At 39.0% G+C, this 16,832-nt stretch overlaps 1 protein-coding gene across 1 annotated transcript in view; it reads left to right on the top strand.

The window, feature by feature from the left end:
* Positions 1–16,071, top strand: part of Znf385d (zinc finger protein 385D) — a 243,059-nt gene extending 226,988 nt beyond the window's left edge. Inside the window, exons 9-12 of the mRNA XM_042680295.1 lie at positions 4,390–4,499; positions 10,505–10,683; positions 13,369–13,470; positions 15,705–16,071. Coding sequence (XP_042536229.1) covers positions 4,390–4,499; positions 10,505–10,683; positions 13,369–13,470; positions 15,705–15,938 — 625 coding nt within the window. The 3' untranslated portion in view covers positions 15,939–16,071. The remainder of the gene's footprint in view (positions 1–4,389; positions 4,500–10,504; positions 10,684–13,368; positions 13,471–15,704) is intronic.
* The last annotated feature ends 761 nt before the right edge of the window (positions 16,072–16,832 follow it).

Here is a 16,832-nt window from a genome sequence, read left to right as displayed (position 1 = left end):
CCTATGTGTCAAACATTTATTGGGGAGCCTATTTCATGGATATTTAAGTACAAGTATATAATATTAAACAAAACACATGGAAGGTTTTTTTTAATAGTTATAATGATTATTATTATTGATATTTCAAGTTATTGTGTGAGATGTTTCATAAATTAACCAGTTACATTATTATTACACAGACCACCAAATCAATATGAGATATATCAAAAACTAGCCTCTTTATGCCAGTAATGACATGATCTATGTTTATTGACCTTCTTGTCCCCAGTGGCTTAGCACAGAACTTAGCACAAAACAGCAGCCTAATAAATGTTGATGGAATGAAGGCTGGGCTCATGAGACACGGCTACGTAGGATAACAAGCTTTGATTTGAAACTGTACCACACACACTTCAGTTCCAGTTTTAACCTTATACACCATGACCTTGAAAAGTCTCCTGGAAACTTTCTATTTTGAAATTAAGACTGCTATGTTTTAAAACCACTAGGGCCGAGTTTAACTGTGATTATGCAAAGTAACCCCAAACCACACACTATTTCTTATCTAGTTCTACTTGTCAATATGAGAAGAGTTTGGAAAATCTGAAGTGTTAGATGACAAAACAAAATACAGGAGAGCTTCCTTATACCTTGTATTTAATTTTCCTTTTTTTTTTTTGTCAGTCATGGGACCTGAACTCAGAGCCTGGGTACTGTCCCTTAGCTCTTCAGTTTAAGACTAATGCTCTGCCACTTGAACTACAGTACCACTTACAGCCTTTTCTGTTTATGTGGTGCTGAGGAATCGAACTCAGGGCCTCATGCATGAGAGGCAAACACTCTACCACTGAGCTACCCTCCCAGCTCCAGTTTTCCTTATTTTTAACGTTTTACATGACCACAGTTCATCTGTCAAGACTCATGAATCAATACTGACAAATTGTTAGCAAAAACCTCTTCTTCATTTACATTTCTTATGTTTCTGACAAATTTACTTCTATCACCACAGGAGCCCATCCAAGATCCTACTTTTCAGTTAGATGTTAAACCTGCATAGGCTCTCCCACACAGAGACAGTTTTTTTAGCCGTTCCTTGTTCTGACGGCATTGGCAGTGTTGAGGGTACTTGCCAGGAATTGGGTGGAGTGACCTTAACTTGAGGTTTCTTTTGTGCTTTCTACGACTGGTCAGGTATTATGATTTGAAGAAGAAAGACCACACAGGAATCCTTATCATATTACCTGATGCTGCCAGGTACATCCATTGATCCTTCTATTTTAATGAGTAAATAAGAATGATTTATAGTAATTGTGTAATTAGTGATTTAATGTAACCCATTAAGGAAAGCCTCTTTGCCCTTTTGCAAATTTCTATGTCATTTTGCGTGCAATGTATAAAATAGTTGATTCTCTTGGGATAGGCATATGCTAAAATGTGTTTACCTTAACTCCTTGACTTGAAAAGAAGGACCTTTCATCACAGATAAAACGCTGATAAGTGAAAGTCCACATCCTGTTCCAAGTTAATTCAAATCCTACCTTTAAAGAATCATTATCCACAGATTCAAGTTAAAATTTAAAAAAAGTATATAGCTTTATATTCTTTCAAGTTCATTCCAATCTCAGAAAATAATATGTATGCTCAACTATGTGGTCAAAATAGGACAAGAAATAGAAGTAGAAGAAGTTAAGCCTTTGAATATTAATTCTCCTAAGCCTGTTTCAAGTAAGGAACTTGCCTAAAGAGATGTTAATGCTTTACTAAGTCCTATGCATAAATAATCTGGTGTCTCTAGTCTTAGTGATTTTGGTGTAAATGTGTACTCTCCTGTGGGATTAGAAGATATACCAATGTAGCTATTACAAGGATTGGAAACACCATTTTTTTTTACTCTTGTTTCCCAATTTCAATGTAGAGAAGTTATTGTGGGATTAATATGATCTATGTCATGGACCATTTTCAGATCAAGACATAAAAGAAATATGTCAGTCCAGAGAAGAAGTTATTGAAAGATAAGGATTACTACAAAAATTGTTACCATGGTGAATTTCCCTGAAATAAATACCCAGACTATCACATCTGGTTTCCCTGTGTGGCCACATTGGAAAATCCAATTTCTGTAAACATAGCTATCATTCCTCCACAAAGCTGCCTATAAGAACAATTTACTGACTTTACTACAGCTTAAGATCTTACTGTAGACAATCTTGGACAGGATTGTCTTGCACAGTATTTTTACCCCATTATCCAAGACATCTACATCTTATGAAGTAATTTGCTTTAGTTGACTTCATCCCACTGGTGTGATATTGGGGAATTTTTGTAATTTCTGGGATGTCCTGATTTTCATAGCTTCCTGTGAAGGTCAAGTTGTATTATTTGTATAAGTATATGAAATTCTTTCAAGTATAGAAAACATTTGGCAAATTGGGGATGAGTTAGTTACTCAGAGGTTCATGCTAGCAATCATTTCTTTTTATGAGGGGACAGTGAATGCAGTAAGATCATCTTGATTTTAGTAATGGGACCTTAGCAGGCAACTAAAAGCTAATCAGAAGCATCTCAGTGTCCAAAAGAACAAATGGAAAAAAATGGCATTAGGGTTATTTTTGTTTGTAAAGTTTATCCAGTGAGTCATTCATTTGCAGGTTGACATTTAAAAAAAAAAACAAACCACAGTAGTTGAGTGTTTTCCATTCCGCTGAACGAGACTGCCTTAATAATTTCAGTCACTAAAATAAGTGATTGTGTGAAGTGTCAAGCATAGGAAACAAGATCGGGAAGAGCCTTTTACAGACCAGCCCTTCACAAAAGTCTTCTTTTTTTTTTTATTGTGAAAATACCATACAGAGGGGTTACAATTACATGGACAAGATAATGAGTACATTTCTTATCAAGCCTTGTTGCCTCCTCCTTTGTTTCTCCTTCCCATCTCTTCCCATTACCCCCACCCTGCCCCTTGTCCCTTGACATTAACTAATGTTTTTGATTCCATATTTAAGAAAGTAGGAATAAACAACCTCAACCCGTGTCTTCATTCTTATGCTTGGAACAATGCAAATACACAAGTTCAAAGGCATTTTATACTGCTATCTCCCCTTGAAAGTATGAGGTTATAAGAAGTAAATGTGTTCAGAGACAATAGCACTGCAGGCAGGCTGCTGTCCCTTACGTATCGCCTTGTCCAACCTATTTATCATGAACTGCTTAGTGTGTCTTTGAAAAGTGACCACAGCAGCACATGGAATGACATGTGGAATGAGAGATCCCAGAGCAGCTGAAGCTGGAGATACAGCAGGGAGTGTTCAGACTAAGAGGATAAGAACCAGCTGACAGGCAGAATGAAGGAGAGCAGGTAAAGATGGGGTATTGACAGATGGAGAAACCAGTAGAAAGCTCACTTGCAAGTTATTGCTGGGCATGACACGCATTGCTAATATCACAGTGAGTGGCATTTTTAAGAGGACAGTCCTGTGTGCCCAAGTGACATTAGGACAGGGTAATTTCTCTTTGAAGGTTGATCTCTCCAGATTTAGTATCAGACTTCAGCGCCAAAAGGGTTGTTGGATTACAGCGCATCGACACTTTCATGGTCCTCAAACTTGTGAAACCATGTGACATTTAACATAGGATGATTAGTCTGTGAATTCTTTGCGAGTGAGGTGGATCATTTGATTGCTTCTACCACAACTTCCTGCATGTGGTCTGATGCAGACTGCCCACTTAAGAAATACAGCAGACTAGAATTCCTCTTGGTTTCATACTGATGAACTTTTCAAAGGAAGCTGAATTATGATTCTTTGTAAATAGAACAATGGTTTTCTCAGCTGCTGATCTAGGGAAAGCAATTTTGATATCAGAGTTTTGCTGATTAATAAAATAAAGCAATATAGGAGGACAACAGAAAAGTAATAGGACAAATGGGAAAAAAGCATGTTTATCCTCTTTTTAAATTTTTAAAAGGAAAATGTATGTATTGCAAACATTCTTCTATTCCGGCATTGTGTTAAGAGAAACTTATGACATGTTTATTTATCCCCAGAGAATATTTAGAACTTGCATCCATGTATATCTTGAAGAATCACCTGATGGTTTCCTCCAAAGCTTAAGTGAAATGTGGTCATCTGTGTACATTCCCTCATTAGATGACAGATGCAGTTAACAAGCAGTGATTTCTCGCTGCTCTTATCATTATTAACAGGGTGCCATGTTAGCCATCCGTTTCCAAACAAGGAAAGACAATGACCCTCTATCCTCCCCTTCCTCCTATGCTCTTTTGAATGCAGACAGTACCACAGGAACATCGGCGATATCAACGACGACAAGTGTGGAAATCCGCAAAAGCAGTGTTATGACAACTGAGATCACCTCTAAAGCAGAAAAAAGCCCCACGACAGCTAGCGGCAATAGCTCATGTCCTTCCACAGAGACGGAGGAGGAAAAGGCAAAACGACTGCTTTACTGCTCCTTATGCAAGGTCGCTGTCAACTCGGCCTCACAGCTGGAGGCGCACAACAGTGGTGAGAGGCACATGCTTTCATTCTGTCTCCACAGCCCTGCATCCATCTTCCTCTGAATAGATTAGAACTTGTGCAGCAGGACACAAGGGCTGGGGGGACAGTGGCACAATTATTAGATGGCATTCATTAGCCATTAAAACATAAATGTGACAAGCAAAGTGGCATTTATATGGGGGCAGGGGAGGGTTTCCAGAGCTTGTCGACTATGGTGTGTGCATGTGTACGTATGCACATGTGTGCATGTGTATGTGTTTTTGAAAACTAGGTGGAATAGCATATAATTCTAAGTTTTTATATATTAACCTGATTTCTGGATTGCTGTGCACATCTAGTATTTGCTTTTCTAAAGTCCTGTCATAAAGCATGGCCTGTACTTTTCCATGTACGTTCGGTTAAAACATCTATATTATGATTTCTATAGCAAATAATGCTGTTGTAGCCAACACTATGTAAAATAAATACTTAAGAGAGAATTTAGTATTTCTTATGCGAGGTCACTGAGTTATGAACTCTACATGTAAGTTTTTGTGTGCTCTTCCCACAACTTAAAAATAGTGTGTTTTGTTATAGGACCAATCAAGCACAAAAACAATAAAACAAAACCCCAATGTCTCTTACTTGAACTCTAAACTTTAAAACAGAAAAGTAAATAGAAGAATATTGAGAAACAAACACAAAATGCTCTTCCTTTATAATTTGGTCCTATCTAGTTTTCTGTTGTTGTCTCTGACTCTGTCTCCATTTTTTTTTCTTGGAGGTTTTTAAAAATTTTATTTTATTATCTTTAAGTAGTTGTACAAAGAAGTTCCCATTCTACAAAACAGTATATGAGTACAAGGTGCCTGACAACATTGTCATCCATCTCTCTTAACCCATCCCTTCTCTTACTTCTTTTTCTTCAATTGAGATTAGGTGATTACATAAAATTTCACATATTTCACAGTATTGTGGAATAGTGATACTCAGAGTCACAAACACATTTAAATTTTTACAAAGCATATTGTCATTACCATGGTCTATACAGTTTGTGAATTCTATGAGCTTTGACATTACAAGTTATTTTTTCCACATCAGGTGATGTTTACACTTTGCTTTTGCTTAGTGTGGGCTGTTCCCACTTCTGTCTCCACTTCTGTTTGCCCCTGCTTCTCTCTCTCTCTCTCTCTCTCTCTCTCTCTCTCTCTCTCTCTCTCTCTCTCTCTCTCTTTCTCTCTCTCTCTGTACTTCTCTTGGTTTCTCTTTCGGCATGTGTGTGGGAAGTGTGGGTGAGATTATGTGTACATACAAACATCAGCTTTTCTCTAAAACGTGAGTTGATTTCCAAGATCGACTTTTCATTTAAAGGACTGTTCTTTGCCAGGGTTATGTCAGCAGCTGTACCAGAAGTAGATTCATCTGTGAATCATGTCTGAAGTTAATACTGCAGCTGCATGTTGAGTCACTGACCGATTGTGCCTCATTCGTAATATCTGGGCATTGACTTTAAAACTCTGAGGGGTGACTGCAGATGGAGAACAATTCCTTTAGCATGTGTCTTCCTCCTACCAACATTAACTGCAGTCAGGCACAGTTCAGGAGTTCAGTTGCTGGGAAACCTAGAAACCTATCTGCCTTTCTATCAGAATCTGTACCATCCACATTTGCCATACATATACAAGTATAATGCAAATACAAGTATAATCATCATGAAGCCCACGTACTTCTTAAAAATCCTTTGACAGGAAAACACATTTATTTGGATGTAGGTATCAATTTGGCAGGTCAAATCTGTCCTTCAAAGTTAAAGTTTAAGAATTTTGGAGTCCTAGAATTCTTAGCAGAAACATTTGCTAAAGCAATGTGTTTTTCTGGCTGGCTTCACACTCACCATATAATAGAGGCTGGCCTCAAACTCACAATCTTACTTCCTCCATTCTCATTGTTGGGATTACAAGTACATACCACTATACCTGGCTCTTGTTTACATGTTTCTTGGTGGAAGTCCTGGGACTTGAACTTAGGGCCTGGGTGCTATCCCAGGGCTTTTATGCTCAAGGCTAGCTCTCTACCACTTGAACCACAGCCTCATTTCTGTCTTATTTGGTAGTTAATTAGAGATAAGGGTCTCACAGACTTTCCTGCCTGGGAAGGCTTTGAACCCTGATCCTCAGATCTCAGCCTCCTGAGTAGCTAGATTATAGGTGTGAGCCACCAGTGCCCTGCTTATTTTACATTTTTAAAATAAGCAGCACTGGGGTTCAAGTCATGAATCAAGCCCTCAGTGAGGTCAGCCTTTGAACTGCTATGGATTTACTAACAAGTTGTATCTGTGGAGCTGTTGTGATGTCAGTTGTAAGCAAGATAATAAATTAGCACATTGTGCTAATTTCTTTTTTTTTTTTTTTTGTCAGTCGTGGGGCTTGAACTCTGGGCCTGGGCTCTGTCCCTCAGCTCTTCAGCTCAAGGCGAGCGCTCTACCACTTGAGCTACAGCGCCACTTCCGGTTTTCTGGTGGTTTATTGGAGATAGGAGTCTCTTGGTCTCTCCTGCCCAGGCTGGCTTTGAACCGCGATCCTCAGATCTCAGCCTCCTGAGTAGCTAGGATTACAGGCGTGAGCCACCAGCGCACGGCTGCTAATTTCTCATATAGAAAATTACCATAGTAACCATGTTCACTATTCAATAGAGAATGATGTGTTTTTTTCTTTTCTTTTCTTTTGTTGCTCATGTGTCTTGCAGTTTGGGCCTGGGTGCTGTCCTTGAGCTTTTACACTCAAGGCTACCATTATACCATTTGGAGTGCCAATTCCAGTTTTCTGAGGGTTAATTGGAGACAAGAGTCTCACAAGCTTTCCTGTTTGGGATGGCTTTGAGTGATGATCCTCACATCTCAGCTAGGATTACAGGCATGGGTCACTAGCAACTACCTGACTAACGGTATTTTAAGGGAGAAGCTCTATATCATTGACATTATTTAGAGCTTTCAGCTCATTATGCTATGGAAAAGCATAATGCACAGCCCACTTCATTCTGTTATTTTACATGATGGATGCTGATTTTTTACAAATACAAGAACAATAATTATTTTGCCTCAACATATTCAAAACTAGACAGCTAAGCAAAAAATAAATAAAATTACTTGAAGCTTTATGATTTGCTGGGTTTGGATGAAATATGGTATTCCTTTCAGAAGTCATTCATACAAAACTTCAAATAGAATTACTATCAGGTCAGGCTTTCAAGAGTGTCAGGATGATACCTTTGCCTGAAATCTTGAAGATTTTCTCAAGACAGAGATGGCACGGGAGATGGTGCAGAAACATATTTTTGACTGCTCTGCTGAGCAGTTGCATAGGATGCAGAGGTAGGCCTGGACCTTGGAAGGCATTTATGCGATACAGAAACAAGAAGTGATATTGTGGACTAGTACAGGGCCACAGCCCTTTAGTATATCCTGGTTTATAGAATTCTGCTCAGAAGAAGAGGGTGCTAGAAGAAAATAGATTGGGAGGCGGGGTTTGAAGACCCAAATAAAAGCCAGTTTTACACAAGACTATTAATAGGTAAGGTAGAAAATCAAAGGATATATATTATGGAAGACTGGTATACAACCACAGCCAGTTGTGTTGGAAGCCCTTAGTGAAATTTTAGGGACTTAGCTAAGCATCAGTTTTCTAGATTTCAAGAATGTCATTGAAGGCTTGTTTTCTGTGCCCGTGAGGGTAACTTAGTCTTGCCTATCTCAGTGTCTTTTGGGGCATTAAAATAGCACTTAATGCGTATGGTTGCTGCGAGCCAAGAGCACAGTTAGCACAGCCTCGAGGGTGTATTAAGGTATTGCAATAAAAATGAGTTTCAATCTTCATCATGTATATATTCTCCATGTACATTTTATCCCCAACATTTTCAGTTAAAACAAGATTTTTTTAATTGAATTTGAGCTTTATTTGGGATAAATAAAAGTAGTTACCGTTAGAGCTTCTTAAAACATTAAAAATATAAACTGTCTAATAGCTATTTAATTATGATGAATACTCTGCCACTAAGTGCATGAGGTTATACTGTACAAAGTTCAGCTGTACTGATGATTAATAATAACCATAGAAGCAAAGCCACTTGTTGAAGTCCCCTACCAACCTTGAGATGTGTGTGTGTGTGTGTGTGTGTGTGTGTGTGTGTGTGTGTGTGTGTGTGTGTGTGCATGTAAGCTATGTACCAAGCCCTGGCTCCAAATCACAAATGAGTTGAACCAAAAGTGAACCAGGAGTCCCTTCTGAAAGTCAGGATGACATGCTCTTGGTTTCTCAGGTGCACTGGAAATCTAAATTTGCCCCTGAAGTGCATTTCATTTTGAATACAGGAGGGGAATTTTGGAAATAAAATTATCTGTTGCAAGAAAGAGGTGCAGAACACCTTCTACGTATCTGTATCTGGTATCCTAGAACATGTGTGCCATCTGCAAAGTAGAAAATTCCTGTGTTTACTCTATTGCACGGAGGCCGGGCAAAAAAGAGGAGGGCACCAACAGCACCACCTTGAATTGCTTCGTCCCTCAGTGCAGTGCTGCAGTTCCTCCAATGCTAACACCACGCTGACTTCTTTAGGTTGACATATGAGTATTATAATAGTTATGCATTAAGAACATTGATATTCAAAGCAAACAACCTACGTTGTAAAGTGTGTATGTTTTATATTGATTGGTTAAAGTCATGATTATCCTGAATAAGATAAAATGTGTAGCTATGAGCTATCTTATTCGATAGGAGGGGATCTACACTGATCTAGAATGTTCCAAACATGTTTTACTCATTAATGTTCAGTAATGCTCTGAGGCAGATGTATGACTCAGAAGTTAAGAATCTCTTTTTATGTTTGCAGAATGGATCAAAAACCTAATAAATACAAGTAGGAAGTAGAAATTAATTTAAACGAATACCAGAAAGGCTACATGTGGTAATAAAAGAAATTCCTAAATTAAAACACATCCCCAAGAGGGATGAAGAAGGAACACGTAATAACTAGAAATTAAGCAAAATTTAAGCAATGCTTTTTTTTTGGGGGGGGGGGGTCCGGTCATGGGGCCTGAACTCTGGGCCTGGGTGCTGTCCCTCAGCTCTTCACCTCAAGGCTAGCGCTCTACCACTTGAGCCACAGCACCACTTCCGGATTTTTTCTTTTTGCTTATGTGGTGCTGAGGAATCAAACGCAGGGCCTCATGCATGCAAGGCAAGCACTCTACCACTGAGCCACCTTCCCAGCCCCAAGCAATGCTTTTGAGGGAAAATTGCCATCATGATGGAACTACTGTGATCTGAAAAAAAAATGTTGATGATTGCCAAATGGAGTTACAGTACCTATGTGTGAGAGCCCAGAGAGGTTAATGCTTTAGTGAAGAGAAGCATTTATTTACAGGTTATCTTCCTACACTTTGAGCTTACCTTTCATTTTCTTACTTGCATTGTATTAGCCTAAAGTGACCTTTACAGAACCATCAAGTTTTTTTTAAATTATTAATCTTGCTCTTCCATTTTGAACCTAAAGCACATAGTCAACCAAGGTTGTTTAGATTCTGTTTAAAAAGTGGATATTTAATTAGTGCCACCTTTGTAAACACACCATGTTTAAATTGATTACATTTGTTACACATCACTTCCAACTCTGCCTTCAGCAACTAAATCACTCTTCCTCATCAGCCTTCATTTATGGCTTATTATAGCATCAAGAGGAAATGAAACTCAGTCACACCCATTTAATTTCCTCTCAGAGGGCTCTCAAGTTCAGTTGCTAGGATGATGGTGTTTGCTTGTGATGTGGAGCAGCATTTTACAAAAGTGAAAAGTTCAATAGGATTATACAAGGTGACAGGAACACGTTGTTACAGTCTAGACATCATGGCCATGCTTCAGCCTTAGTCCCAAAGGTTTACATTTGGATATTATATGGTTCCTTAACTTATCTACTAGCTAACACTTTTCCCCTGTCATTCTTTTTATTTCTCTTTCCCCGTCCCCAACTATTCCTGGCAGGTACTAAGCACAAAACTATGCTAGAAGCCAGGAATGGCAGTGGGACTATCAAAGCCTTTCCTCGGGCAGGAGTAAAAGGCAAAGGACCTGTCAACAAAGGAAACACGGGGCTGCAAAACAAGACTTTCCACTGTGAAATCTGTGATGTGCATGTCAACTCAGAAACCCAACTGAAACAGGTAGGCAGGGCAGATGGTGGGAATGTAAGCAAAGCAGCCCTGCCCCCTCCCCCCCACAAGCAGGATACATGTGCAATCTTTCTTCCTTTCCCTTCTGTAATTCTGCTCCATCCTTCCATCCATCCCGCCATCCACCCATCTGCCTACTCACCCCCTTGTCCTCTTTTATTTTATTTTATTTTTATTGTGAAAATACTGTACACAGAGGGGTTACAATTACATAGGCAAGATAATGAGTACATTTCTTATCAAGCATTGTAGCCTTCTCCTTTGTTTCCCTTTCCCATCCCATCCTCCCCCCCTCCACCCCCCTATCCATCCTCCCTGCTTCCTCCCCCCCACACCAAAGTTGTAAAGTTCCTTTTCCACATAACGACTTATACATTTCATTGTTGCAATGGGTCCAGCTGTATCCTTATTTAAACGATTTATTTTTCCTCTTCCCCTCCACAAATTATACCGAATCAAATACAGTGAAAGCAGGGGTTATATCGTGGGGGAGGGGCATACAAAGCAACAAAGAAATAATCTTATAAATGTGTTAGAAACAATCACATGAAAGAAAAAAAACATTTGAATACATATCTTAGGGTTCATTTTCCTAACATCACCTTATCTGACCTTTTCTGCTTGACTCAGACATATACTAGATATTGCAAATAAGGGAAACCATGGGACCTATGTTTCTTTGGGCCTGGCTTACTTCACTTAATATAATTTTTTCCAAGCCTTTCCATTTCCTAACAAATGGGGCAATGTTATTCTTTCTGATGGACACATAGAATTCCATTGTGTATATATACCACATTTTCTTGATTCATTCATCTACTGAGGGGCATCTGGGTTGGTTCCATATCTTAGCTATAGTAAATAGTGCCATCTAATCTTCGATAAGGGAGCTAAAAAAATAGAATGGAAGAAAGACAGCCTCTTCAGTAAATGGTGCTGGTAAAATTGGTTAACGACTTGTAGAAAACTAAAGCTAGATCCTTATATATCACCCTGCACCAGAATCAACTCCAAATGGATCAAAGACCTCAGAGTCAAAGCAGACACTGAAAACATTACAGAATGGATTAGGAGAAACCCTAAGTCTCCTTGGCACAGGCCGAAATTTTCTTAATAGAGACCCAGAAACACAACAAATCAAGAAAGGCTGGACAAATGGGATTGCATGAAGTTGCAGAGCTTCTGCATGGCAAAGGACATAGCCAGCAAGATCAATAGAAGGCTCACGGATTGGGAGAAGATCTTCACTAGCCATACAACGGACAAGGGTCTCATATCTAAAATATACCTAGAACTCAAAAAATAAATCCCCCAGCAACAAATCCTCAAAGAAACAACTGCCCAATAAACAAGTGGTCTAAAGACTTAAAGAAAAACTTCTCTGAAGAGGAAAGAAGGATGGCCAAAAGACACATGAAGAAATGCTCAATCTCCCTAGCCATAAAAGAAATGCAAATCAAAACAACATTGAGATACTACCTCACTCCAGTTAGAATGGCTAAAATCAAGAACTCTAAAAACAACAGATGCTGGAGGGGATGTGGACAGAAGGGAACCTTACTGCATTGTTGGTGGGAGTGTAAACTTGTTCAACCACTTTGGAAAGTAGTATGGAGTTTCCTCAAAAGACTCCACTTAGAGCTCTCCTATGACCCAGCAATCCCACTTTTGGGCATTTACCCAAATATTTACAAACAAGACCACACTAAAGCTACCAGCACGACTATGTTTATTTCTTTTTTTTTTGAGGGAAGACAATTTTTTTTTATTGCACCCCCTTGTCTTCTATCCACTGCCCTTTTTTGTGTATATTAATTTGCCGGAAAATGCAGTGGCTTCTAGGATCTCTTGAAAGTTCTTGGCAGGGAGTTTGTACTATTCCGGTGTGTATGGAGTAGGAGGAGACAGTTATCCAATCTTTCCTCTATCATATTTCCCATTCAAATGTATTAACTCTCATTAAAGGTCAACTTACCATGTTCCGTTTCTATGTGTTTTGCTATTTCCATGCTGCAACTAATTTTGTGCTGTGCTACTCTCTTATTGTGTGTAGTTTATTACATGGTATTGTGCTGTAGTTCTAAATCCTGCAACCAGCTGCTAAAAGGGATGACTAATCACATTGCATTCAATTCTATACTGAATAGCCTTCTAAACATGTCAGTGGTATATTTCCAGTGGAAGGCCTAGCCTTCGTATTGTGTTGTGTTTTATATATATGTGTGTACAGGATTTTGCTGATTTTATGCACCTTGGTTATTTATCTTTAGAATTTGAAGGGCTGACATTTGGCTGTACAAATGTGAGGATAAATATTGGTATGGAAATAAATTCATGCCTTCCTGGGCATCTTTGTTTATTTGCACATAAAATTCTTTTAGACATGCCTTTCCTTTGTGAACACTTTTCTAAAAATGGATATGTGTTCAGGGAGAAGGCAAAAAGCTGGGGGGGGGGGGGTTGGAAGATCCTTCTAGTTGTTAAAAATATTTAAAAATGAATAGTTATGCTCTGGGCATCAGAATGCAAGGGCACAAGTGTGTGCCTTTTTAAAAAATTTGTCTTTCTGAAATGTGCATGAAATAATGATTATCTTTCTCTAGGTTAAAACAATATTTGTGAGAGTTTTTGTAGATACCCTTTTTTAAGCTGTCACTGTATAATTGCATTTAATAGCACATTAGCAGTCGAAGGCACAAAGACAGAGCGGCTGGAAAGCCCCCGAAACCGAAGTATAGTCCCTACAACAAGCTTCCTAAGACAGCACATCAACTGGGGGTGAGTGACATCTTTCTTTCCCAATAGATAACATGCTTTCTGTAATGTCCACAGTCTGTGAGAATATACTTTTTGGAAAGGGGTGGGGAGGGGAGAATGTCAGTCAATAAGTGGAGTAAATGTACCTAAGATATCACAAATTGATTTTAATGAGATCTCGATACCACCATTGGCCCAATGATTTATGTCAAGCCTTTGCCCCATTTTAGCCACAGCTTAGTGTCTTACCTATTTGCGTTCAGATCCATCATTGAGCACAGCCAAGGGAGAAAAGATCAGATTCTTTCAATTCTCTAAGGGAGTCACCTTGTGAAATCTGGTCTTGATGTGAGTGATGATGATAATCAAGGTAGAAGGTCAATAAAATACAACTTCTTGAATTGTCTTTAGAAGACTTTCAAGACAAAACATTGCTATTGTACTCTCAATGGTTTGAGATGTTCAAAATACAGTCTCAAGAGGATGACGTTGTTTTACTTAATCCTTCATCCAAGGGAACTATAGAAAGCCTGGACAAATATATCCTGCAGAATGCCCTCTTTCATTACTCCAAAGTATGCCTTGTAGATGATACGGTGTCCTTGTGTAGAGATGACTAGGGTTATTTGGGAAGGAATCAGGGAGGATTGAGGAAACCTTCCAACATTGTGTGTATAACCTATGACTGGTTAAAGGGACTATCATTTCTATCAGACTCGGTCCTCAGTGAAAACTAAGGATGCTGGATTGTGCATTTTGAAATCTGTCTTTCTCAAATAGATCTTTTCATAGTTGGTGCTGTTGTGTACATGGACACGTGAAAATATAGCTATAAGAAAGCTGTAGTCATTAATTAGAAGATGCTCGTGTCAGTATTCTCTATTTTTATGCAGATGGAACCACTTTTTTAAAAAATAGCAATAGATTTAGCTGCAGAGGAGAATGTGAGTTCTGTGTGGAGCTGGTTTTTCAGCACCGTAGTCCTGTCTTAACCAGCATAGAAGTGGCTGAAGTTTGTAAGTGAGTAGAGCACTCAAAATCCAGTTAGTCTTTAGAATCTCCCTCTGGACTGTGGCCATGTTACTGCTTGTAGAAGTGGAAACATTCTCCCCAGAGAGAAGTATCTTCTTGACTTCCTAACCTGGAAATATTGTTTGTTATAATAAAGCAGGATGGAGAAGAGGTGGTGAGTATTTGCATAGAGACAAAGGGGAAAGTGTCAATATTTGGAGAAGTGTTTACTCTTTGTTGAAGAAGTTTTTTGTTACTATTTGGTATTTCCCTTGGATTTTAGACAGGAGGAAATTGCCTTGTCTGTGGTGCCTGCTCAGTGTATGATTGAAAACAACAATGAACCTCTTTTTTTAACCAGGGTCTGCTCTGTGATGGTTAACAAATGTGTCAAGGGTGGCACAAATTTTCTCTATACTTTATATTTCATTTGATCATCTTTTCTTGGTCATTTATTTTATTTTATTTTTGTGCCTGTCCTTGGGCTTGAATTCAGGGCATGAATGTTGCCCCATGAACTGTCCATGCTCAAGGCTATTGCTCTACCAATTGAGACACAACTCCAGTTCCAGCCTTTTGGTGATTAATTGGAGATAAGAGTCTCAAGAACTTTCCTGACTGGGCTGTCTTTGAAACACAGTCCTCCTGAGTAGTTAGGATTACAGGCATAAGCCACTACTTAAAAATAAAAAGATGAATACTTTCCTCAGCAAGTATAATTTTCAACTTAAATAAGATTCCCAGGTCCTTCTCTAGAGGATTCTTTAGCATTGCTGGTTGGCCATTTTCAGCTCTCCCGCTCTTCCAAAGGGAAAAATGTTGTTCAAGGCCTTTTATTTTCTTTATTGTCAGTTCAGCAGTTTGACTTTATGATTGTAGCGGTTCACTGCTTTGTGTGCGTGCGTGCACACGCGTGCACATGAGTATGCCAGTAGTGGAGCTTGAACTAAGAGCCTAGTGCTCTCAATTAATTAAGTTACTCAAGGCTGACCTTCTACCACTTTAGCTACACCTCCACTTCCAGCTTTCTGGGGTTAACTGAAGAAGAATCCTTTGCATTTTTCTGCCCAGGCTGGGTCTCTAGCCATAATCCTCCAATCTCAGCCTCCTGAATAACTAAGGTTACAAACACGAACCATCAGTCTATATCACTCCGTTGTATTTCTAAGTCTACTTATCATTTTGACTAATGACTACAGATTCCCAAACTCTTATTCTCATCCTTCTTTAATTTTTCCTTACAGGTAAAATTAGTGTTTTCAAAAGAACCTTCAAAGCCATTGGCTCCCCGAATTCTTCCCAACCCCCTCGCTGCCGCAGCAGCTGCTGCTGCTGTGGCAGTGAATTCTCCCTTCAGTCTTCGAACTGCTCCTGCAGCCACTCTGTTCCAGACCTCTGCCCTGCCTCCTGCACTTCTGCGACCAGCGCCAGGACCCATTCGGACCGCCCATACTCCAGTACTGTTTGCTCCTTACTGAATTCCAAACTGGAGTCGTTGTACTGCAATAATTTTTCACAAAACGAAACAAAAGAGAACTATGCAGTGTTTATTTATAGTTTAAAGCATATCTGAAGAGCCAGGACTTTTGATAGTGAATTGAAAAGATTATTTAAAAAAGGGAGGGGCTACTCAAGGGTGGGAGGGAGGGAGTGGTATTTTCTCCAAATTAAAGCATTCCTCTTGAATCACTGATTGTTTTAGACGTGATCTCCAGCATTGACTTGTAGTGGTATCTAGAACTTTCAAAGCCTTTGTGACTGTGCTTTTGGGCACTGATTTTCCCCTGCATTGTCTTTTCTGCTTTATGAAACAACTATAATTGTCTAAGGGCATTAACTGGTTCCAGTGTGTATATAGTAATTTACTCTGTAGATTAAAATAATATGAAAAAGCTAAAAAACAAGAACAAATAAAAAAACACAAACAAAAACAAAAGCAACACTGTGAATAGTAGTACCCGTGCTGGTCCTCTGGCTATGACAGCAGTTACTGGGTATTTATCCCAACAAAAGTAGATACAGTAGATGTCTTGTAAAACAAATAGTGCTGTGTCTCACTCTATGCCATTAGGTTTTAAAGAATTGCAAAAGTTAGAATGATCTATTTCATACCAGTAATCAGTAATAAGAAAAATTAAATAGACACTGTACAGTGTCATGGAGATGTCTCTAATCAGCCTTCTTCCTTCACATCTAGCTTGTTAGAACGGGGCTATGTCAGGGGTGGGAGACAAGAAGAAAGGTAATTAATTTCTTACCATATACTAGTTTCCCACCTCAAGCAAGTATTCCTGGAAACATAGAAGTGCTTATAATGAACTTGCATTTGGAAACCGACATAGCTTTGGTAGACAGAAATCAGTATGACTATG

The sequence above is a fragment of the Dipodomys spectabilis genome, unplaced genomic scaffold (assembly GCF_019054845.1).
Source record: "Dipodomys spectabilis isolate Male_0828 unplaced genomic scaffold, ASM1905484v1 ptg000054l, whole genome shotgun sequence".
Classification (NCBI taxonomy): Eukaryota; Metazoa; Chordata; class Mammalia; order Rodentia; family Heteromyidae; genus Dipodomys; species Dipodomys spectabilis.
Note: the sequence above shows the minus strand (reverse complement) of the source record. Positions and strands in the feature narration are given on the sequence as shown.